The following is a 24,941-nucleotide window of genomic DNA, read 5'->3' as shown; positions in this document are numbered from 1 at the left end:
TAGATATATAAACGTTCTATCAGTAGTTCAAAAGTTTAATTTTTTGGATTACAATGTCGTCACTGTAATTTTCACTTGTACAGTCGCGACCAAAGTCGTTTGAACAAAGTATAAAGCACCCTTTATTTATTTCAGTATTACTGTCACTTTTGACAAAATTGCGTATTTTACGTGTCAAATTGCCAGTAATGCATAGACTACACTAAAATTTTCAAAATGTCAAAAAAATGACGTCCAAAATATTTTGAACGAGACTGTATGTAATCTTCGACCAAGAAAACTGCTCAAAAGTGTTAATAAAGGTCTCAGTCATAACGCACAGTTGCGAGCAGTAAATTTCGGACACCAATTATGATTGATTTATTGTCAGAAGTTGTAAAACAGACTTAATCACTGCGAATAGCGCAATTTTTGATATTTTTGCCCTTGTCATTTTAACAAGACAATAAACGTCATTCAAAATGATAGTAAAGTTTCGTTTACGTTTTTTGGAGGCGGAATAGAAACGTTTAACTGGCATTTATTGCTCACAATTGTAACACTTAGTTTAGGATTGTAAAAGTATAAAATTACAAAATGCACACCTGATTCAATAAATGGTGTGGTAAACTGATCATCATCAGTAAGATTCGTTGCCATCGTGGTGGTAAAAGCGTCCATTTGCCGATGCGCGAAATGATCATCAACAATATCCTTCAGTTGATGCATCGTAATGTTATATTTCTGCAAAATATAGTCGTACCGATACGGATAATTGCACTTGCAAATTTTGCACCCCTTCTTGTTCAATTTGTAGCCATCGGGACAAACCTTGGAACAATTCAACGGTTGACATTCCGGTTTGTCCAAATGCCCTTCCGTCACTTCGCAAAAGTGCGAAATGCATTTCGTTTCTCCATTATCACACGTGCAATTCGTGCAAGTGTCCAACATCCACGATTCGTTGTGTTTGTACACGTTATTTTCCTTATGACACGACCGGAAATTTTCTTCTTCGCTCGGCTTCGTGCAGAAAGAGATCCCTGCTTGACATTGGCACTTCTGCCCGTCTGGAGTGTCCCACACCTTCCCATCATCGCATTTCGCTTCTAATTTCTCACATTTGTACATATCACAGCAACTCCCCGGAAAATTATTCCCAGGTTGCATAATCACGACGGTTTCGTTCAGTGCGCATTCCTTCTCAATGCAAGGATAACAGACGCATTTATCCTCGACAGCGTCGTCGTTGTTATTCGTGGAGAAGCTATCATTAGGACACTTAATACATTTCGTTTCGGAGCAACATTCCTTCTGCTCCGTCACAGCGACGTAGTTCTTTGGACAGAGCTGTGGTAATTTGCAAAGATCCGAATTACAAACGCATTCGTTGTTGATGAGAGTTTTATGCTCATGGACGCATTCGCATTCGCCTTGGGAGTTTAGGACGGCGCCGGGGGCGCAAGGGCATTTTCCTTCTAAAAGGGTCTCGTTCGTACAACCATCGCAACTGTAGATGGTGCAGCAGTTTCCGGGAGTAGCGGTTCCGTTCTTGGAGATGTTGAGTTCGTAGAGACAGGGTGGTTTTGAACAAAGCTGAGGGTCGCATTTACAGGAGTCTCCATCTTGGATGCTGTCGTGCGGGCAGGGTTCGATAGGTGGAGCGGCGAGTGCCCCTGAAAAAGAATGAATATTTTAAATAAAGGGCGAGTATGGATTAGTGGTGTTAATATTATAGTACGAAGATTTATTATTTATTCAGTCAATGATTAATTAGGAGAGTTTCTTATCTACCCTTGCGAGTAAGGGGTGCTTCGAGGAAGTTCGATCGAAAGCTCATTGCTTCAATGCAACATTGAGGAACAAATTTTTAAAACTTGATTATGGAGTCAGAAATTGAACAAAAATTATAAATAACAAAAATAGTTCAGCTCTTGGTTTTCGAAGGTGTAACAGTTGTCCGCACCTGCAAGAAGCTTCGTGTATCAAAAACTCGTGTAATAAGAAATGGTAATAGCAAAGAACCTCAATATCGGCAGCTAAAACACGCCGTCTCCATCGGAGCTTTATGAGAAGTCTGTAGAAACCTCCGCTTTTATTAAATGCATATTTTATTATACACAAAACGCGTTGAAAGGGGAATTAACTTTTAATAAATTATTAAACATATTATAGAATTCATTGTTCATCCACAAATGAAAAATGTTTTGGCTTCCTTTTGTTTAGCGTTTACGGTCCGTTTCATCGCGGGTTTCATCATCAAATTCACATAATTGTAAGAGAACAAAACGAATGGGACACCAACAAACACTGGTAATTAATGCACAAAGTTAGAAAGGCTTAATACTCCTTTCAGTCGGCCATTGTCGCGTTCGCGGTCATGGAACGTGTTGTTGTGGTTTGCTGCGTTCTTAGTTCCCTTAATTTAATATTTATATGTCTCTGGATACTGTCTTCGAGAAAACCGCAACGCCAATGCTGTGTTGTTTCAAATGTTGGCCAAAAGGGCGGACATGGACATCAATTTTATATTCAATTTTTTGGTTGTTGATGCTACAAAACTTGAAATGCAATGAGGGATGTAAGAATAGTCTAAAGTTTACTGTGCTGTTCTCGGAGGAAGTTCATTGCAGTGCGATAGTTAGGGCAAATTGCATGACGAGGACTCGAGAAGACCTGGTTTAACGTCTTGTTTCATGGAGGGAGGAAATTGGCTGGCACTGTTGTGAATATCTACATGCATGGTCACTTGTAGGATCAGATAGAAATAGAATCTCGAAGAGAAATCCGATTTAACGATGAACATTTCATATTTGTATCACTGGAAATTTAGATTTTTTGGTCAAGAATACTTAATTTAATAAATTTAAAGCTCCTCCCTTCCTTCATTGCAAAATGGAGAATGCAATTGTAATCGTACTAAAACGCAAAAAAGGGTTCTTTCTATTGGCCGGAATTGTCGTTATCAAAGTAGTTGTTCTGACAAAAAACACACTCAAACAAGCAACTCGGTCGTTACTCTTCATTCATTGGTCAGATGTCGAAGACTGTTTATTGGATAAATTTCGAAGCTATAAACTCATGTACAAAAAAAAACACCATTCATTGGGTACAGATATCTAACAAAAAACCCACAAAACTAAATGAGTCGAGCTCTGGATTTGTTGCCTAATTTTTTCATTGGATTGTTGTTGTTTATTGGAAGGAAAGAAACAAAAAACACGCATTTCTATAGGGCAGGAGGGAAAACTTGATGATGCTCGATAGTGTTTAGCATATGATCAACTAAAATGGTAAAAAGGATTGCTCGCCTGCTCACCTTCGTGCTTAAATGCAAAGTCATCTTTAATAAATATAAAAAAATCACAATGTAGATAAGTAAGTACTCGTGATTTTTCTAAACAGTTGATGAAATTGGTAAGATTTCGGGAATGATTCTGACATAAATAAAAAAGTAAAATATGCGTTCGTTAAATTAGCAAAATTTAATCCTGAAACTTCAGCCTGCAATCGTCATTTGCGTTGGAAGTTGAGAAAGTCAAGGTAGCTAGCGCGACAATAAGAACACGACGTAATCTAATCTTTTTCCCATTTCTGCTTCACGAATGAATTATTACCGAAAGAGGTAGCCTGGAGAATTGCCTCCCCCTTACTTGTAACACTGATCGAGGGTAGTTTATAGCGATGTTCATTCCCTTCACCTTTTTCTTTGTTGGATGCTCACAATGCGGTTAAAGTCCTTAGCTTGTTCGGTTAAAGACAAATGTAAAGCGCTTTATCTTAGTCTCACCAATGTATAAATTAGAGGTTTCGTGCTGTAATCTTGGTCAAGCGATTCAACCTTTTGTGATACAGATTAAATTTGCACGGTTAGTTGGCCCCAACTTCTGTATTGATGTTACATGAGTAATTGTTAATGGAACTAGGTGCCCGTAAACAACAAATTGGGTAAAGCGAAGGAAACATATTGTGGGAGTTGAGAGTAATGCCCCAGGAAATCATTATAACATTATTTTTAACTTGTAACTTTTAATAAGTTGAGGTACAACAACACGATTCAAACCATGCGTAATAAATAAAGTTACAATTAGGTCTGGAATAAATCGGATTTTCTTCCCTAATTTAAAAGAAAGTTTAATAAGTTTCACCGTGGCAACTCTCACTGATCTGAGACGCGAACTAATCGCAGCTTTTTCCGACTAGAATAGTTCGATTTTTGCGTGCATTACTTATTTAGTTCTCTAATGCAAACACGGTTTTCTACTTACTGTTCATTTATTAAAATGGTCCGAAAATGCATTTCGCTACTTAAGAAGTTGTTTGGGTCATTTGTCGTTGATTTGTAGGAACACCAGCTCTGTTCCATTTGAGACCACTCAATTAGAATACTAAGATATTTCTCTCTGTAAATAATATGAATTTAAGGATCATTTAATGCTCATTTCGGTAAAAAGGTTAATGCTGAGTTCGTAACAAGTTACTTCCCGGCGTTAATGGCGTCCTGAAACTGACGAGCTTCCTGACAATTCCTGAAAAATCTGCACAAAAGGAAATCCATGAAGAATGTGAGAATGGAGCGGTTAAAAAACGTGTATTACTGGTCACCTATCTTATTGCGAAAAAAAGAGCGAAGTTAGCGAAAAATTCCTATAAGTACCAGGGACGTACACACATGCCCTTTCTCGTCTGTAGGGAGACAATTTCTTATTTTTATTTTGAAAATAAATCGAAAATTCGCAAAACGTTTTTTTTTTTCGATATTTTGAATTATATCCAATGAGAGTTTATTCGCGCGACATCGCTTCATTTTCGGCTCAAACGTCATAGTGACGAACGTCCCCGATCTTAGCCGACAGTTTGTAAAAATCGACGCGTTTTTCTAGTGTTCATATTAACAATTTTGGGAAGTTTTTTAAGTTTTCAACTAAAAACAAACATTCTTTGGTGCAGTTTTTGTGGAAATTAGTGAAGGTGCTGTGTGAGAACACGAGTTTAATAGGTTTGGTGCTCGAAATTCAACAAGTGTTTAGTGCGAGTTTTGTGGTGGTGTTTCAAGTCAAAACTAGGAACTGTGAGTGTAAATCCCATGAAATTCCCTTCTGGGACGTTTGGAATAAAAGGATTTAGTTGGAGGCACTTATTTTCTGGACTAATTTCGGTTTTGCGGAAGATCATGTCTGTGCCGGTGTGTGACGTCATCACAACAGGGGTAAGTGAAGCTGTTTTATGTCGTCTAGCGCCTGGCCTGCTTAAGAAATTTGTAGATATGAAATGTGATGGCTAATAGTTAGTAATCGTTTTTTCAATTTCGGTGTTTATGAGTCGTGTTAAGTACTCCTACTATTTTGTGAGTTGGTGCTCCTGCAGTCTGTCAAACAGTCAATTGTTTGTCAAAACGAATGACATTTCGCCAACTTGACCATTTTAGTAAAATTTTCCTAAATGGAAGCTAAAAGAAACAAAATAACCAAAGTTTTTCGACCTTCGGAAAATCTAAGAGCGAATTCTTGGCTACAAAATCGCGAAAAAAACAATGGCGAAAACCGTTTTTTTCGATCTGTCGTAGTTTCTGAGATATTGAGCACAAATGGTTTCTAACCTTCAAAAGTTTGGCCCTCTGGCGACTACTCAAAAATTCAAACGGGCATTATTTATTAGTTATTTTTAGATGTGTAAAAATTTGCTCGGTTTTAGATTCTGCGTGAAGTTTTGCGTAAAATGAGCCCAAATAACTCGACTTTGCTTCACAAATAAACGAGTTATTGACCAAAACCTGTTGCCAAGAGGTGCTTTTGGGGTGATTTTCAAATAATTTTTTCGAGGCGAAAGAGCAGCTCAAGATCTATCAACTGGCCAAATCTCAGATCAATAGGGCAAATAGTTTACGACTGGTTAGCAAAAAACGAAAATTTGAGTCTCAAAATTTTTTTGTCCAAAAAATCGTTTATCGAATTTTCGACTTTTGAGGGCGGATTCGAAAGTAAAATTACCCGAGAAAAACGATGGTGAAAACCGTTTCTGAAAATTTTTGACATTGAAAAATGAAAATTTTGAATTCGAACTATCAAGATCGATTTTTAAAGTAAAAAATTGCGAGAAAATCGATTTTGAAAAGAGTCGACATTTGGAAAATCTAAGACCGGATTATTAGGTAAAAAAGCGTGAGTAAAACCACATCTTTCGATCAATCTTAATTTCGGAAATATGGAGCCTGTATATGTACATTTCGGAATAAAAATTCACCATTTGCAACTTTTTCGCTTCTATTTCCGTTATTTATTGACGTACGTTAAAAATTCGCATAGTTTTGGATTCCGCGTAAAATTCGATATGATGTAACACCTGGTATACTAGAATACTACTGGTCCACTTCACTTACACAATAATTACTCGCCACACCATCTCGCTGCATTTTACTGGCACTTCTAACTTATCCCAAACATACGTTCAAGATCCCAGAGCTTATTTCACTGTTAAATTACTCCCATGTACGATAAAGTAAGTCTTCGTTGGTTGAAACAAAATCAGTTCAACTAAACGAATGGCGACATTGCAGTTGTTTAAAAAAGAGCAAAGTAGTTCTCGTAGAATCAACGGATTCGCTTCTGTTGTAAAAACTCTTTCGTTACGAACGATTTTTCCTTGATAAGAATCTTTGTCAATAAATAATTCAAGTCTGTAACGTGGAATTAAAGAGAGCGTCTAGTCGGGAATATAATGCGTACGACCTCGTGTCATTAGTTTGATTTAAACTTCCTCTTATCACAGTACATGGGAGTACGTAATGTAATTTTAAATTTAATTAACAGAGGATGAATTTAACGTTTACAAAGTTGGAGCTCGAAGTTTAGAACTATTACGATAATCTTTAAAACGAGTTTATAAACTTACTGAAAAAACTTGTTACACTCACTAAAAGTCGCTAGTAATATTTAAAGGGGGCATTCCTACATATGTACCATCGTTGACAAAATAAGGGCGTGGGTAAGCTGGTAAAATATGCAAGAATTTCGCAACGGCACGCTCGCAACATCCCTTTTTGTGGATTTCGTCATCGTATTCGTTACCAGATTACCATGTTCTAAAATGGGCAATGTGCCGTGTTTACATACAATTTAAAAGTAATAAAAAGGAAATATTATACATTTAGAGCTCGGAGATGTTTGTGCTATATAGACGCCTCTTCTGCTTTGCTTTATAATGGGATAATAACTTTACGCCTTCGATTACACGAAACTTTTAAGGTAATGTACGCTTTGATCGTTGTACTGTAAGAATTTCAGAAGAGTTTCTCCGGTACGACGACGAAAAAACGAAAAAATATTACACCCACGTGGTTCGACGACCTATTGGACAATTTATACAGTTCGAGGTGTTATTTTGAATAAATAAGAGCAGTGTTTGGTCCAGTTTCACGCTAATTATACTAATTGAAGTCGTTTAGATTCCCGAAATTGAATCCATTGGAGCTAGTGTATGAATATTTACTTTCATTTGCACTGCATGCACCCTTTTAATTACAGTGAACATTGCTGATCTTGATTGTTCATGCACGTTGATAATTTCCTCAGATGTGGAGCAAATACCGTCATAATTGGTAAATAACAGTATTCAGAAAGTTCCGAAGGACTTGCCTTATTCATGAATTCACTTATTCCATAAAGGAAGTGATGTAAATTCCTCTTTTGTTCACTAGATTAAAATTTATGCCCCCTTTCGGCATCTTCGGTAACTGAAAGACTTTTCTATAGGGACAAATAAATTCACACCGCAATAATATAAAAATAGTAAATCACAAGTTCTTTGTTCCGGTTCGAAACATAAATTACCCACTCTTCGTTTAATACTTTTGCTAGAAGTAACTATTAATATTCACTGAACGACAACGAAAGCTTTCATCCCTCATAAGAAAGGTGGTAATAGTACCGACTTTATCTTTTATTGCAGATTCATCTCGTTTCCGAGTAAAATCTTCAACATAGAATGAAGGCAAGGCAACAGTCGGCCGTTACCATAAAATCCAATGTCTCGTATTTCTTAAAAGCCATAGAAAGAAGCGTTTTGGACGCCCTCGCTATTAAATATTATTCATGGCCTCGGCAAAAATGACCGATGAAATCAACTTGGAAAATAAGCACCAGGTGTTTTCTATACTGGCTTGTTTTGATAATTTATTATTAAAAAGATTGCACGTAGAAAATGAAAACTAAAAGTAGCACGTAAGCGATACTTTGTTAGTCATAACATGTATGTGAGGAAAGGGGATTGAACCCTCATTCTGTTTTTATTTTGACGCGAATGTGCATTTTGAATACAGTGTACGGATTACACGTCTGTTCTGTATCAATCACTGCAAATAAACGACGAGACGGCGAAAATATTTGGATTCGGACATTTCCCCTGCCGGCTCTTTCAATTTATTTCGGAATTAATTTTTATCGCACCATAACTCCGCGCTTCTGTTAAACTTTACTTTGAAAAAAGTGTACTTTGGGTTGCCTGCACATCCAATGACATTCCTCACCAACAATTTCTGGCATGTTTGTTGCAATTACGTGTCATATATTGTTTCACCACATTCTTTACGATTATATCGTCGCAGATTTAGTTAGCTCAAACTACCGAAATATTTAAAATAGTTCTTGTCTGTGCTAATGACCCTCGGCGTAAAGCTTTTAAAAATGTTAAGTGCATCGTGAATATATCAAATTTGTATCTTTGGTTGTGTTAGAGCCACAGCGATGAAATTTAGGGAGGTTGCTACTCTTGACTTATATATTCACTGTACCAAATTTCAAAAGTCTGAGGCAACAGACACAGATTTTAGAAATTTTTATTTTTAGGACGGACCCAGAAGTTACAAAATTCAAAATAGAAAATTGTATCTTTGGTTGTGTTAGAGCCACAGCGATGAAATTTAGGGAGGTTGCTACTCTTGACTTATTTACTAACTGTACCAAATTTTAAAATTCTGAGACAATAGACTCAGATTTTAGAAATTTTTATTTTTAGAACGAACCAAAAAGTTACAAAATTCAAAATAAAAATTTGGATCTTTGGTTGCGTTAGAGCCACATCGATCAAATTTAGGGAAGTTGCTACTTTTAACTTATTTATTAACTGTGCCAAATTTTAAAATTCTCAGGCAACAAACTCAGATTTTAGAAATTTTTATTTTTAAGACGAACCAAAAAGTTACAAAATTCAAAATAAAAATTTGGATTTTTGGTTGTGTTAGAGCCAAAGCGGTGAAATTTAAGGAGGTTGCTACTCTTGACTTATTTACTAACTGTGCCAAATTTCAAAATTCTGAGACAACAGACTCAGATTTTACAAATTTTTATTTTTAGAACGAACCAAAAAGTTACAAAATTCAAAATAAAAATTTGGATCTTTGGTTGTGTTAGAGCCAAAGCGGTGAAATTTAAGGAGGTTGATACTCTTGACCTATTTACTAACTGTGCCAAATTTCAAAATTCGGAGACAACAGACTCAGATTTTACAAATTTTTATTTTTAGAACGAACCAAAAAGTTACAAAATTCAAAATAAAAATTTGGATCTTTGGTTGTGTCAGAGCCAAAGCGGTGAAATTTAAGGAGGTTGATACTCTTGACCTATTTACTAACTGTGCCAAATTTCAAAATTCTGAGACAACAGACTCAGATTTTACAAATTTTTATTTTTAGAACGAACCAAAAAGTTACAAAATTCAAAATAAAAATTTGGATCTTTGGTTGTGTTAGAGCCAAAGGGGTGAAATTTAAGGAGGTTGATACTCTTGACCTATTTACTAAATGTGCCAAATTTCAAAATTCTGAGACAACAGACTCAGATTTTACAAATTTTTATTTTTAGAACGAACCAAAAAGTTACAAAATTCAAAATAAAAATTTGGATCTTTGGTTGTGTTAGAGCCAAAGCGGTGAAATTTAAGGAGGTTGATACTCTTGACCTATTTACTAACTGTGCCAAATTTCAAAATTCGGAGACAACAGACTCAGATTTTACAAATTTTTATTTTTAGAACGAACCAAAAAGTTACAAAATTCAAAATAAAAATTTGGATCTTTGGTTGTGTCAGAGCCAAAGCGGTGAAATTTAAGGAGGTTGATACTCTTGACCTATTTACTAACTGTGCCAAATTTCAAAATTCTGAGACAACAGACTCAGATTTTACAAATTTTTATTTTTAGAACGAACCAAAAAGTTACAAAATTCAAAATAAAAATTTGGATCTTTGGTTGTGTTAGAGCCAAAGGGGTGAAATTTAAGGAGGTTGATACTCTTGACCTATTTACTAAATGTGCCAAATTTCAAAATTCTGAGACAACAGACTCAGATTTTACAAATTTTTATTTTTAGAACGAACCAAGAAGTTACAAAATTCAAAATACAAATTTGTATCTTTGGTAGTGTTAGAGCCACATCGATAAAATTAAGGGAGGTTGCTACTTTTAACTTATTTACTAACTGTGCCAAATTTCAAAATTCTGAGACAACAGACTCAGATTTTACAAATTTTTATTTTTAGAACGAACCAAAAAGTTACAAAATTCAAAATAAAAATTTGGATCTTTGGTTGTGTTAGAGCCACAGCGATGAAATTTAGGGAGTTTGCTACTTTTAACTTATTTATTGACTGTACCACATTTTAAAATTCTCAGGCAACAAACTCAGATTTTAGAAATTTTTATTTTTAGGACGAACCAAAAAGTTACAAAATTCAAAATAAAAATTTGGATTTTTGGTTGTGTTAGAGCCAAAGCGGTGAAATTTAAGGAGGTTGCTACTCTTGACTTATTTACTAACTGTGCCAAATTTCAAAATTCTGAGACAACAGACTCAGATTTTACAAATTTTTATTTTTAGAACGAACCAAAAAGTTACAAAATTCAAAATAAAAATTTGGATCTTTGGTTGTGTTAGAGCCAAAGCGGTGAAATTTAAGGAGGTTGATACTCTTGACCTATTTACTAACTGTGCCAAATTTCAAAATTCGGAGACAACAGACTCAGATTTTACAAATTTTTATTTTTAGAACGAACCAAAAAGTTACAAAATTCAAAATAAAAATTTGGATCTTTGGTTGTGTCAGAGCCAAAGCGGTGAAATTTAAGGAGGTTGATACTCTTGACCTATTTACTAACTGTGCCAAATTTCAAAATTCTGAGACAACAGACTCAGATTTTACAAATTTTTATTTTTAGAACGAACCAAAAAGTTACAAAATTCAAAATAAAAATTTGGATCTTTGGTTGTGTTAGAGCCAAAGGGGTGAAATTTAAGGAGGTTGATACTCTTGACCTATTTACTAAATGTGCCAAATTTCAAAATTCTGAGACAACAGACTCAGATTTTACAAATTTTTATTTTTAGAACGAACCAAGAAGTTACAAAATTCAAAATAAAAATTTGTATCTTTGGTAGTGTTAGAGCCACATCGATAAAATTAAGGGAGGTTGCTACTTTTAACTTATTTACTAACTGTGCCAAATTTCAAAATTCTGAGACAACAGACTCAGATTTTACAAATTTTTATTTTTAGAACGAACCAAAAAGTTACAAAATTCAAAATAAAAATTTGGATCTTTGGTTGTGTTAGAGCCACAGCGATGAAATTTAGGGAGTTTGCTACTTTTAACTTATTTATTGACTGTACCACATTTTAAAATTCTCAGGCAACAAACTCAGATTTTAGAAATTTTTATTTTTAGGACGAACCAAAAAGTTACAAAATTCAAAATAAAAATTTGTATCTTTAGTTGCGTTAGAGCCACAGCGATGAAGTTTAGGGAGTTTGCTACTTTTAACTTATTTATTAACTGTACCACATTTTAAAATTCTCAGGCAACAAACTCAGATTATAGAAATTTTTATTTTTAGGACGAACCAAAAAGTTACAAAATTCAAAATAAAAATTTGTATCTTTGGTAGTGTTAGAGCCACATCGATAAAATTAAGGGAGGTTGCTACTTTTAACTTATTTAGTAACTGTACCAAATTTTAAAATTCTCAGTCAACAGACTCAGATTTGAGAATTTCTGGCATGTTTATTAATTACGTCTCATATATTGTTCCACCACATTCGTCGTCTCAGATTTAGTTAACCCAAACTACCGAAATTAAAATAGTTCTTGTCTGTGCTAATGACCCTCGGTGCAAATCTTTTGAAAATGTTAAGTGCATCGTGAATATATTTCACTGCATAAACACGGTATACTTGTAATGCGACCCTATTGTCTGAAAATGAAATTAATGCAATCGTCGCCCAGCATGGGGAAGTGCAACATTTTAACTCCGAAGATTTGAATTGCAAATTTCTAAAAATACCTTTTGCTAGATTACCTCAGAGGCCGTCTACATTTTAAACACTTATTACGCTGGCGAATAATCTGAAGTTACATTTGAAGAAAATGTTTTTGAATAAAAACTTAATGGAACAAAAATACAAGTGTTATTAACATTGTGAAGCTTGCTTTCCTTGACGAAAACTTTATATGATGTAACTGTGAGGCAATAGATATTTTATTACAATCAGTTGCAGCTAATGTTTCCAAAATACCTTTACCAGCCAAGCAACGAATTTACACTTCCATTAAACGCTAGAATTACGGTTTAAAAACCTCAAAGTAAATATTTGATGGGACATGGAGCTAGTTCAGCGCGGGTTTTATTAGTGCACTAAATAGTTTATGGAGGAATGGCATTTTTTCCATTTTTTCAAGACCTAATTAGGTAATTCAATGTTTCATTGCATTTCAAAGTGCAACAATAACGCAGAAAAACAATGGAATCAGTACTGCAAACATTACTTCACCTAAGAACAATGACGATTTTATTGTTTTAACAATGCAATTAAAAACTGTACACTTTATGATAAAGATCTTTAAATAAACGACAATAAAATAATTCAAAGGGATGTCAAATTGAACTTGCTATTCCGATTAGCTTGAAGACTAATTGTTTAAAGCAGATAAAAGTTCAAAGCTGAAATATCTATGGCAATAAACGGCACTTTGTTCAAAATTCATCATCGTGTCAAACGACTCTGTTCTGTGGTAAAATCAATTTAAAAACAAACAATTTAACTGGAAGGAAATTTGTATACAAACAATTTTTAAATGTGTTTGGCAAAGTTTTTTGTAAACACTCATATATTGCACTGAAAACAAATAACGTCAGTGTTCACTTCTGTTTATCTATATCGGGATACTGGCCACGTGGAGAAATCTGTTGTTTTTATAAGAATATTCAAAAAAAAAAGATAATAAAGCAAACTCCCATTTTGCTCGCGCACATTTTCTTAAAAGACCCTAACTCACAAAAAAAAGCTTTTTTTCGTTGATTGACATTCTAATAAAAATCGTACCTTCGGTTGAGTTAGCGCTGCAACGATGAAATTTGGAGAGGTTGTTATTTTTGACTCATTTATTAACTGTAAATTTCAAAATTCTGGAGCATCAAATGTAGATTTTCGAAAATTTTATTTTTTGAATGAACCCAGAAGTTACAAAATTCAAAATTAAAATTTGTATCTTTAGTTGTGTTAGAGCACATTTGGGAAGGTTGATACCCTTAATTCATTTAAAACCACCAATTTTTTTTTGCATATTGAAATTTTTAATTGTTTATTCAAACCGTCCTCTGAAAGCAATGTAATTTTGTATTCGGGAACAGTGCCACATTGGCGTATTTACGATGGAGAATTTTCATAGCCGCTAATTGTTTCAATGAACTCCGGTCGCACCCGGAGGTTTCTGCTTGGATGGAAAAAAATGTTAAGACTAAAAGTAATTGAGTTTCGATTTCTTCCGCTCCAGAAGTCGAGTTCAAAGCACTTTCGCTGAAAAACCACGTAATTCTAATTATTCATTACAATGTAATGATCGAGTGCTAAGTGCAATTTGCACAAACATTCCAATGTCTGTTTTTAGCCATTAACATCTTGCAATTACAAATGACATTATAATGACATGATGTCAGATCAAATACTTCCGACTAAGAGTATGTAGGACGAAGCCAAAGAAACCGCTCCTTGGTGTGCTTACGATGTGTCATCAAACAACTAGTCATAACAACCAAACACGTCTATCTACCATCTCATCACGTGGATATCACCAATCTTATACAGATTGTGTGATATTATTGCACGTCTTCATGCAGCACCAGTGGCTGCGTTAACTGGTTAGTTACCAGGTCCATTAACGTCCAGAAAAATGAAAAATATCGCAGAGAAACACTCTTTTATATGCCGATTCCAAAGGCAATTCTCCATGTAATGGACGTGCGGTGCAAGTAATTTCAATAAAACTCCGCTGGAGAGGTACGTGAACACAATTACAAGCCAAACGTGAAATTATCCGTTTTCCTAGATAAATGCAGAAGTTGTCAACCTGTCGGTTCGCATTATCATCCTTCTGTACTTGAAATAGACAGTGCAAATAGGGAGAGGGTTCAACTTCGATAATCCTGCCCGAGTTAAATACTAATGATGTGCAGATTGCCTGGAGCTAGCTTATATTAGTCGAGTAATTAACATGTATCCAGAAGCAGGAGAACTGGAGAGGATCCGGCCGTAGCACCACTACGTTCCTTTGATGATATCTATACTTCCAACGTACAAGTCGGAATGCTGTCGCGTTGGAGAAATGGCTCGGAAGGTTTCCTCTCTTCGACGCAACAAACCGCTGAACACTACTTACACACCAATTTTCCTCTTAACTACGTTTTAACACGTATAAAACTATTATACCGCGAGGATTTTGTTGTTACATACCTCCAAGAGATTACAAATTCATTACAGACTTACGGTAAAACAACGGAATTACAAGAATACGCGCGAAAAGTACACTCACTCCAAACCCACGGAGGGATTAGAACATTTTCAGTTTCAAGCGTAAACCACACTGATTTCTGTTGGCCCGTGCTCACTTTTTGAAGCGAGAAAAACGCCGGGTTTTTGCACCATTTTCATCCCTATTTTCTGATTTCACAATTTGTTTTCTGCAAAAGCGAGGTGGAAGGTCCGATTTCGCGTACCGAAAGTCAAAATATTTTGTCGTTACCAAATCTCATTGAAAGAGCTGCCGTAACCTATTCGAACATTTTTCAGCACATTTCGCCACGAAATCCACTGCGTCCCTGGACAGTTTGCTCGCGCACATTTTCTCAAAAGAAGTTTTTCTTTTGTTGACTGAGATTCTATAAAAAAATCGCACCTTTGGTTGAGTCAGTGCTACAACAATGAAATTTTGGGAGGTTGCTATTTTTGACTTATTTATTAACTGTGCCAAATTTCAAAGTTCTGGAGTACCAAACGCAAATTTTAGAAATTTTTTTTTAGGACAGACCCAGAAGTTACATAATTCAAAATAAAAATTTGTATCTTTGGTTGTGTTACAGTCACAGGGATGAAATTTAGGGAGGTTGCTACTCTTGACTTGTTTATTAACTGTACCAAATTTCAAAATTCTGAATCAACAGACTCAGATTTTAGAAATTTTCATTTTTAAAACAAACCTAGGACAGACCCAGAAGTTACTAAATTCAAAATAAAAATTTGTATCTTGGGTTCTGTTAAAGGCACAGCGATGAAATTTAGAGAGGTTGCTACTCTTGACTCATTTATCAACTGTACCAAATTTCAAAATTCTGAGACAACAGCCTCAGATTTTTTCATTTTTACAACGAACCTAGAAGTTACAAAATTCAAAATAAAAATTTGTATCTTTGGTTTTGTTAAAAGCTACAGCGATGAAATTTAGAGAAATTGCTACTCTTGACTTATTTATCAACTATACCAAATTTCAAAATTCTGAGACACAGACTCAGATTTTAGAAATTTTAATTTTTAGAACGGACCCAGAAGTTAAAAAATTGAAAATAAAAATTTGTATATTTGGTTGTGTTTGAGTCACAGCGATGAAATTTAGGAGGGTTGCTACTCTTGACATATTTATTGACTGTATCAAATTTCAAAATTCTGAGGCAACAGACTCAGGTCTTAAAAATTTTTATTTTTAGAACAGACCCAGAAGTTACAAAGTTCAAAATAAAAATATGTATCTTTGGTTGCGTTATAGCCACAGCAATGAAATTTAGGGAGGTTGCTACTCTTGACATATCTATTAACTGTACCAAAGTTCAAAATTTTGAGACAACTGACTCAGATTTTAGAAATTATCATTTTTAGGACTAACAAAATTCTATAAAAAAAATTGTATTATTGGTTGTGTTGGCACTACAACGATGACATTTACGGAGGTTTACACCTTTAATTCATTTATTTACTGTGCCAAATTAAAAAATTCTGAGGCAACTAGGAGGATTTTCGAGGTTCACGGGCATCCGAGGTCCACCTATTATTTCTGCATATTGAAATTTTTAATTGTTTATTCAAACCGTCCTCTGAAAGCAATGTAATTTCCTAATTAACTTCATTAACCCAGCACGTTTTTAATTAAAGATTTGCATCAGATGCAGTTTATATTGCAATTAAAAACGGGTGTTAATCTCGAGCAATAAAAAAGTGCATTGTTTTGCCACGAAATGCAACTGCGTGGCAGGTAAATAGTATTCTAATCAAACAATTTTGTACCACATGGTACATGTACATCAGCCATTGTAGGTAGCCGAGTTATTCTTTAATCTGAGTCAACGTTTCCACTTTTTATTCAATGAGGTGCATTGTTACTAAACAATAAAGTTTGTGTTCAACTTAGGTAACACTAAACTCAAAGTACCAGCAGAAAATTTATTGCTTTTTAGCAAGTGAGCTCATTTTTCAGCGTTATTTAAATGAAATGACTTGAATTATCCTACCAAGTCGTGCCATTCTTATCATTATTATTATCCTCTAGATTGTTTTCTGCATAAGTTCTTAGGTCAAGTGCAGCTTTGAATATAAAATATTCTCCCACGATCATGGTAGACAAAGTGGGCACTTGTGCCAACTTGCGCATGTACCTTCTTCTTAAACAAACACCATTAACTGGAAAGCCCAAGCTGAACAGTTTACATGTAGTGTTAATTTGTTAAGTAAATAATGCATAATGCGAGATGCACAATTAAGCAGAAATTAGTTATGTAGAGTGGACGGGCGTGATACTGACATTGCTGATATTACATAATAGTCTTGTAATATAAATCACGAAAAGGAATCCATGTAACTTATTGCATAATTTAAGGCAACGTTGCAAGAAATTGCTATTTATCGTATGCAGATGAGAGGCACTGCTGTATGTTAAAAAGGAATAAGTTAATCTAACTCTGTTTAGTTTTCATTCAAATTTTGACAAGCTGGAGTTCTCATTTGAATAATTTTAAATGCTCTTGTTGCTGGAACACCACCGGAAGAACATGTTTGTTTTCAACTGAAAAATCGAAAAGTACCCAGTCTTGGCGCATAAATTTCCAGTATCCACGCCGACAAACTCTGTATAAAGAGGAACTTTGTCGTAAATTGACCGTAACAGTATTATCATCACTGGTTATCTTTATTGATAAAATAAATTATGTCACACTGGTGACGGCGCGAAGTTGAAGCGTCTTTACTATACTACTATAAAGTTCGGTTTATCTGCTGGATGTTTCATATACGCCCAAGAGAAAACAATGGCCTTTACCCGAATAGACATATTTTAGAGATATTGCGATTTTCGAGGCAATGACTACGAAACTGCTGCAAATAAAATAAAGACGACCATAGGAAATTGTGCCGCCCCCAGTGGTATATAGTCACTAGATTGCCAATATTTTACACAATAAGTAATTTATAGAAGATCGCCGCCAACGTGTTAACACGAGTTCATCTACCGTCTTTTTTATTAAACTTTATGGAAAATCGATTTCACTCGCGATTCTCCCCAAAACAAACTCTTTTTACTCTCATTGTTCTATTTAATTACACCAAACGACACCTGTCGTGTTGCTAAAACAACGAAGCTCCAAAAATAGAATTTGTACGTTTGCAGTTTGCACTTTCCCACGATGAGAGTTCAAATATAATGATTTTAATTCGGGTTTCTCTCCGACTTAATTAAACATTTTAATTAACCAAATTTGTTATGATAAGGTTTCTTTAAATTAAAACGAAGAATTGGAAACTTCCAAATGATATTTTTATAAATATCTGAGCAGAAATGTGAGAATTACTTCCGGGTGTAACGGATTTTTAGTGATAACTTGACTGATTTATGGGTGACGGGAAATGTAAGAAACCCACGAAAAATGAAAAGTATTGTGTTTTACGTTTATTATTGGCAAAATTTTTTATGACTACAATTTGCAAACTTAGTGGCCTTAAATCGTGAAACTGTTGTCGATCTAGTCGGCTGGTACTTTGCGATTGACATGCTCACAAAGTAACGGCCAACTAGATAAAACATTGGTGTACGTTCGATAGGTGAAAACTGTCCGAAGAAAAGCGCCCCTTAAATAATAAACCGCGTTTTCAATACTTTGAGTAGCAGCACAAAGAGTTTCTATTGAATAGAAGAACAGCATAGATGATCAATGACGTTGATAGAATATTTAAACGAGGTAGCAAACTTTAAAGCGCGAAAACTTCCGAAATGAATATATTACCCGCCACGTGTGGAGTAGTATCTAGCTTCTCGTGATCTAGGAATTGTAAACGTGAATGTCTTCCGCACGTAATCCCTTGTATTTTTTCGTCGAGTGACAAGACACTTGAGCAAAGTTTCTCGAGCTTATTATCGACAACCAGGAAGTGGTGGCCGTGCGGTCATAACAACTTTATAACTGCGTGACCTAGGTGACAGCTCTAGGCTTTTGCTGGTAAGGAATGGGTCCTATGAAGGCAACCAAGCAACAGTATTCGGATTAAAGTAAGTAAAGTTAGGGGCTGTAATATATTGTCGAGTCCCAGAGGCGCAGTCTTCGTTCCTTTACGGCAAACACTGCACTAGATTCTCCTACTTCATAAAAAATACAAGAAGACCTCCACACGTCTCGATTTGATTTCATAAAAATGCATGTTCTACACATAACGCGAGCTGGAAGATTATTTATGACAGCTATTTCAGAGTCGAGGAAATGCTTTACCTCTAAGCGACAACGCATTTTATTCGGCAATGCTGCGATTTTTATCTTGCTCTTATCAAATAAAGGTAATGAGATGACCTGTCACGTACGATGTTAATATTAAAATTTTTGCAAAATATACGCACGTTTTATAGCGGTGTTTTATTTTTAACGCTGCAACGAATACGTGATGGAAATCTGCATGCAGCTTCCGCAACGCACGAAATTGAAGAGTGTCCTATTTCCGATTTGAGCTGCAACTTTTGAGCAAAACATCCATAATAGAATGCATGAACACCAACAGACTCGGAATATACTCAGAGGTACCGAATATGTGCATACGTAGTGTAACGGATATGGAAATGGCAAATATTCCTGCAGTTATGGAAATGGACTGGAAGTTATACAGAATACCTTTGTAATGTGGGATTTTTTGCCTCTACAATCTTGTCAGGACATGGAAGTGTAAAACCTATAAATCTGGAAAGCTAGAGAATTAAAAATTAAGCAATAACCATTACTGCCCAGTGTCCTAGATATAGGACAGGCAGTTTACAATTTTTTTAAAGTATATTTTAGAATTGTTTTTTCTGTATGTTTTAATTTTTACCATAAACTACTGTCTTTTGACTTTCCATTAACATTTTTTTTCAAGATTTTTATGTAGGATCACTCAGGTATCTAAACTAAACCTCATATGCAAAATTTATAAAAAAAAATTATTATTTCTGATAGCGGGCGTTAATGGGTTAAATCTTTGCGGAAGCTGAGGACATTCTCCCCGCGTATTTATTTGCCTGAGAATATCCATCCTGAGTTACAGGTTAAATATTGAACGACCATTAGTCTCGTCACCCTTTTAATCAATTTCACACGCATTTGTGTATTTGTTTTATGTCCGTACACACTCATCTAACAAGAAAATAAATCCTTTTAACGTCAAGCTTGATTTTTCGTCAAACACACATTTATAACAATACGCCGCACTTTCACATGTAACAAAAACAAACACAATAAAACACACCGGTGATGGATCCTATAACCAACCACAATACAAAAGCGTGTTTGGCGTCGACCTCAATTCAGGACAAATAGGGCTGAAAGCTCCTAGACGTTTACGACGTCAAAGAGCAAAGTAAAGAACGAAACACTGGGTGCAAACGGCATAATCCATCAGTGGCAGCAATCTGTCTATCGATGGTAAATTGTTCTTTGGTCAACGACAGAACAATCGTATTTACTCTTCGGAAATAACTTCACGGTTGTTATCCCAGTACCGCATTTTGCTAATGATGAAAGAAGAATCCTCTGAGAAATTTACTGTCGCGAACTACATAATGCAGGGATTGAGGCAGTGTTTTGTGTCGTATATTTCAGGAGGTAGTTTCGCGGCCAGCAAACGTCTTGAAAACAAAATATCATAAATCTAACCGGACGCAATCACAAACAGGAAGACTAAAAAGGGTAAACCACAAGGCGGAAGAAGACGGACGGCCTCATTGTCTTGTGGGAAATCTCACCACCACTCGTACAGTCATCATTCAAATTCTTGTATCCTCTTTATTATGTCTGTTCTTTATATGCTAACGGCAGCCACAACAAATAAAGTCAGTTGATAATTAGGTCGAGGATGTTGCGCATATTATTTATCCAGAATAGCCAAAAATAAACAGCGGCAATTAGTGGAAACAATTCACCTCCAGAGAGTACTTCAAACAGCCCACGGCTATTTTTTCAGACTTAATTTAACCGTCTCTGCGTTGCTCTCTAATGAAATGGAAAAACTGAAGATGCAGCGTTTTGTATCAAACTATTTCAGTTATGCTTTGAGCCATCATAAAAATCTACATACAGGACGCTTTACTTTGAATCACATATGTTGCGCTGAAAGTGAAGGAATGTCCGACGGACTTTATTACAGTGCTACCATCATTCATGTACGCCGTGTTATGGACCATTCCAAAAATTGAGTCTCTTTTATAGAGTCACATCTGAAGAGCCCTTATTCTAAGAAAATAGCCCTTTTGGTTTATAGCTACTGTTGATATAGGAATTTACCTTGCATACTTCTTAATTATACGCTTGATTGGATGAGAAAATGCGGGTCAAGTCAGGTCATTTAATGCATTGGTTTTTGATAAAATAATATCCACTTTATGGAAGAGTTTTTCATATTCCAGCTCATTTTTAGCGACATCTCTTAAAACACACAGCAGTAAATTTTTATTTCCGTGTAATAAACCATTAAAGAACTCAACGGGGCTTTTAATACTCGTAATACTTTAATGACTAAACTTCACAACTCTTCACTCTTTTTCTCTTTCTGGTAAGGAGAATTTAAGTTGGACATGCCTTTAATGCGCGATCACTTATGAAAAGCCGCTCAATTATTGACATTGAAAAAACTCCATTCTGGACTGTTTCATGGCAACAATAAATCAATAAAATTGAAATTGAATTGTGATTTATCTACTATGGCAGAAAACTAATTTTATTTTCATTACCTTTTGTTGCTCCGAAAACTGGGATTTAAATCGTTTCGCTGAAACATCTCTGAAATTATTGTGCTCCAAAGCAATCCAACGAAAAGATTTCGAATGCAAGGTCAATATTTCTGGTCGTCTCGTTTTTTAGCTTTTAATAAAAACTTTTAACATGAGAAATAGATTTCATTTCAGTAAACGTTGCGAATTTTCCTGTGTCTAACTTTTCAGGAAGCATTAAGAACAAACAGCATGTTTTAAATTACTGTTTATAAAGCGGGGACAAAAAGTTTGCGATACGGGATCTAAGTTTAGTTTGATTTTGTTGCAGCATCAGATTGTTGGTCTTCCTCTGGAGAATTGCACGAAGAAACGATGAGTCTAGTTGAACTTCTACTTAGTTCCCGTTACGACCTAATTGCAATTTTCGACGCAAATTGACTGCGAAAATGCACGGGCGCGGAATTATCACAATAGCGCAGTACGAAATGCATTTTCACATTTAATTTTCCCGGACAAATATGCGTTCGTTACTTAAATTTAGCTTGATTACTTCGGAGGTAATGCACCTCGAAGTGAGTCAGTATTTACGTGTCAAATAAACATTTATTATCTCCTCGATTTGTCCATTTCCTTAGCTCTATAGCTGACCACACTTGTTGATATTTGGACTATTTACACAGTGTTTTGACACTAGTTGGAACTCATCCAAACATCTGGATCTCGACATAATACACGGTAAACCGCGATAATGTAATGTATTTTCGGAATGCAGAATTTATTTTTAATAGAACAAACTTTGGCTAAAAATACGCGGTCAGTTGCAGTTATCGCCGATCATTTACAGGGATGTCGGGGGATTTCTGTCATAAATTTAACACGAGTTTGAGATCGCCAGCGTAAAGGTAACGTTTTGTGACCTCGTAATTCCGGAAGGAGATTCCGGAAGCCACTAAACGGACTCCACGTAAATCACATCTGTAAACTACGTAACACAGAATTTTACTACGAACTAGAAATTTCCGACGCAAAGATAAAGCAATAAACTCATTGCCACGGCCGGCAAATCAATGATAAAAGATCCCGGAAAATATCCGTTGCAGCTGTGATTTGAGGAGTAAATTTCACGGAATTGCCTCCAGGATTCCCGAATGTACTATCAGATCTCTAGCGTCACTCAAACTGCGTCCCAACATAAACAACAACATTTCTAATTAAAGTTGGTGGAGAGAGATAGTCGGCGGAAATTCCTCCGAATTTGATTAAAACTGCCTTTTTACCGCCGCTTTCATTTTTGGGCAATCGATACGGCTGTGCAACCACACAGATGGTCGGTTTGCTTTGATAAATACACGAAGTACAATGGAAATGTTAATTAATTACAGTCGTCAACAAGACAGTATCGTATTCAAGTGTGTATGTAAACTCCAACGAAATCATAATCATACGTTGAGCAATTGTTTAATCAACGGTGTTATTAATGATTGCTTTGAAGTGTGTTTCCAACTACCCACAAGTTGTTATTAATAAAGAAAACAATAATTTCCGATCGGTTCGTGACAGAGTTCTTTTATTCGTTTCGCACCTCATTTTAATCGTGTTTTTGGCAGCGCCGTCATGTACCGATAAATCAACATATTAAAATAAAATTCTTGAGATCAGCACCGTGTGCAACAATCTGGAAGTAAATAAACATGCAATAACGTCGCCCCCGAATAGATCAATTTCTGTTTGAAGTGCCTGCAATTTCCTTTCCCGGATTATCTCCATTTATGATGTCATTTTATGTTCGCTAAACATGAAGTGTAGGTATGTAGAGCACCGTTGCCACTTTTTTGATTGCCCGTTCGATCCAAATCCGAAATGAGTGGATCAACGAGTGGCAGAATGCTAACTGTGCATATTAAAAATATTTGATAGTGCATTAACTCTTCAGAGAGTTTTATTCGTACGCAGTGCAGTTTAAACACGTCAAATAGCATTAATATTCATGATTTGAAAAACCAGATGTGCTTGAATTTATGGAGGCATCTTGTGGATTTAGCCACCTGTGGTGTTGAATAGACAAAGAAAAAATCGCACATTATTTAGTCTGAGAAAATTGGGCCCATTTCCATGGTGGAGACCCTAAACTTTCACAAAGTCTGTTTGTGAATTTCTGTTGGTTACAATTTAATAGAACGATGTTTACGTATTCAACTTTGGTTATCCGCAGTATTAAAGATTAATCTAGTTGGGAGTTTTGTGGCAAAATTCAAGACGTCAGATAGTTAGTTCTATAAGCCGATCAAAACATTCTTAACAACGAACCGAAAGTTAGTCGAGTGACATGGAAAGACGGGATGAAGCTTGGATTTACAGATTTTAATAGCGGCCAAAAGTTTTGCTATTTATAAAAAAAATAAATGTGATCGGAATTTTGTTTTAACTTTGTGCAAATTAATTGGGGATTGTGTTTGTAATAAGAAATTTTAAACGAATACAACTAGAAAACCAAAAGAAAAGAGAAGGAAAAATAATGTGGATATACGAGAAGCGAAAACAGATTCTAAAAACCAAAAGGAATTAGACTGGAAATTTTAATACAGCAGGAAATGAATGTAAGAGCAGGAATTGCAAATGTAGCAAATTAGACCGGAGGAATAAAGTGATGTAGACAAATCGGAATTAGAGCAAAGAAAGACGACATTAAATATGTAAAAAAATATAAAGAAAAAAGAAAGAAAAAAAATATTTAAAAGAATTTATTTTATCAGTTGCTTGCGATTTTTGAGTGTCAAACTGAGAAAATGAATCAAAAACAAAAAAAAATCAGTGGCGGAAATTCTTGAGTGAAAAGTTTCAAAGAAGGAAATCCAGGAGGTCTCTCCAGAGGATGAGATCAAATGAATTGATGGAGCTGTAGGTCCATTATAGTGAGCTTCAACATAAAAGAAGCCATCATAAGCGCACTGTAACTAGTGGCGTTTATATTTATTTGCCGATCTGTTTCAACTTAATTAAACGAAAATTGAGGACCAAATGAGTGGAAGTAGTAAAAGAGAAATAGAAATAAAGCTCGAGCGAAGAGCAACAAGCAATAAAGCAAATGGGAACAAATTTGTGCTTCTTTGTCTGAATTATCCAATAAATGAATGCAAATAAACAAGAAATAGATCAAGGCAAATCACCATATTCGATTCTGCAAAAATTCGCAATTACGACAACCTCAAGAAACTTGTCTCAATTACACTAAAACGCAATTCTTTTAATTTTATCCATGGTTCATTGAGAAAAATGAGATAAATATTTACTGCAACAAATCTCACGTTCATCATTAAATTCGTTATGCAATAAAAGATTAATCGCCACATAAAATTATATAGCATATTTCATTAATTGTTTACATGATAACAGCATAAACTATTTTCGAAGATCCTGGTATCAAAAATCA

At 35.3% G+C, this 24,941-nt stretch overlaps 1 protein-coding gene across 1 annotated transcript in view; it reads right to left on the bottom strand.

Moving 5' to 3' along the window:
- The window catches only part of LOC148179914 (cysteine-rich motor neuron 1 protein-like), a 56,534-nt gene that overhangs the window by 1,972 nt on the left and 29,621 nt on the right, over window positions 1–24,941 (bottom strand). Inside the window, exon 2 of the mRNA XM_088030738.1 lies at window positions 585–1,655. Coding sequence (XP_087886864.1) covers window positions 585–1,655 — 1,071 coding nt within the window. The remainder of the gene's footprint in view (window positions 1–584; window positions 1,656–24,941) is intronic.

This window comes from Gnatocerus cornutus, chromosome 2, assembly GCF_029298725.1.
Source record: "Gnatocerus cornutus isolate USDA-ARS CGAHR chromosome 2, icGnaCorn1.1, whole genome shotgun sequence".
NCBI lineage: Eukaryota > Metazoa > Arthropoda > Insecta > Coleoptera > Tenebrionidae > Gnatocerus > Gnatocerus cornutus.
The sequence above is the reverse complement of the archived record's forward strand: the minus strand, read 5'-3'. Positions and strand labels throughout refer to the sequence as shown.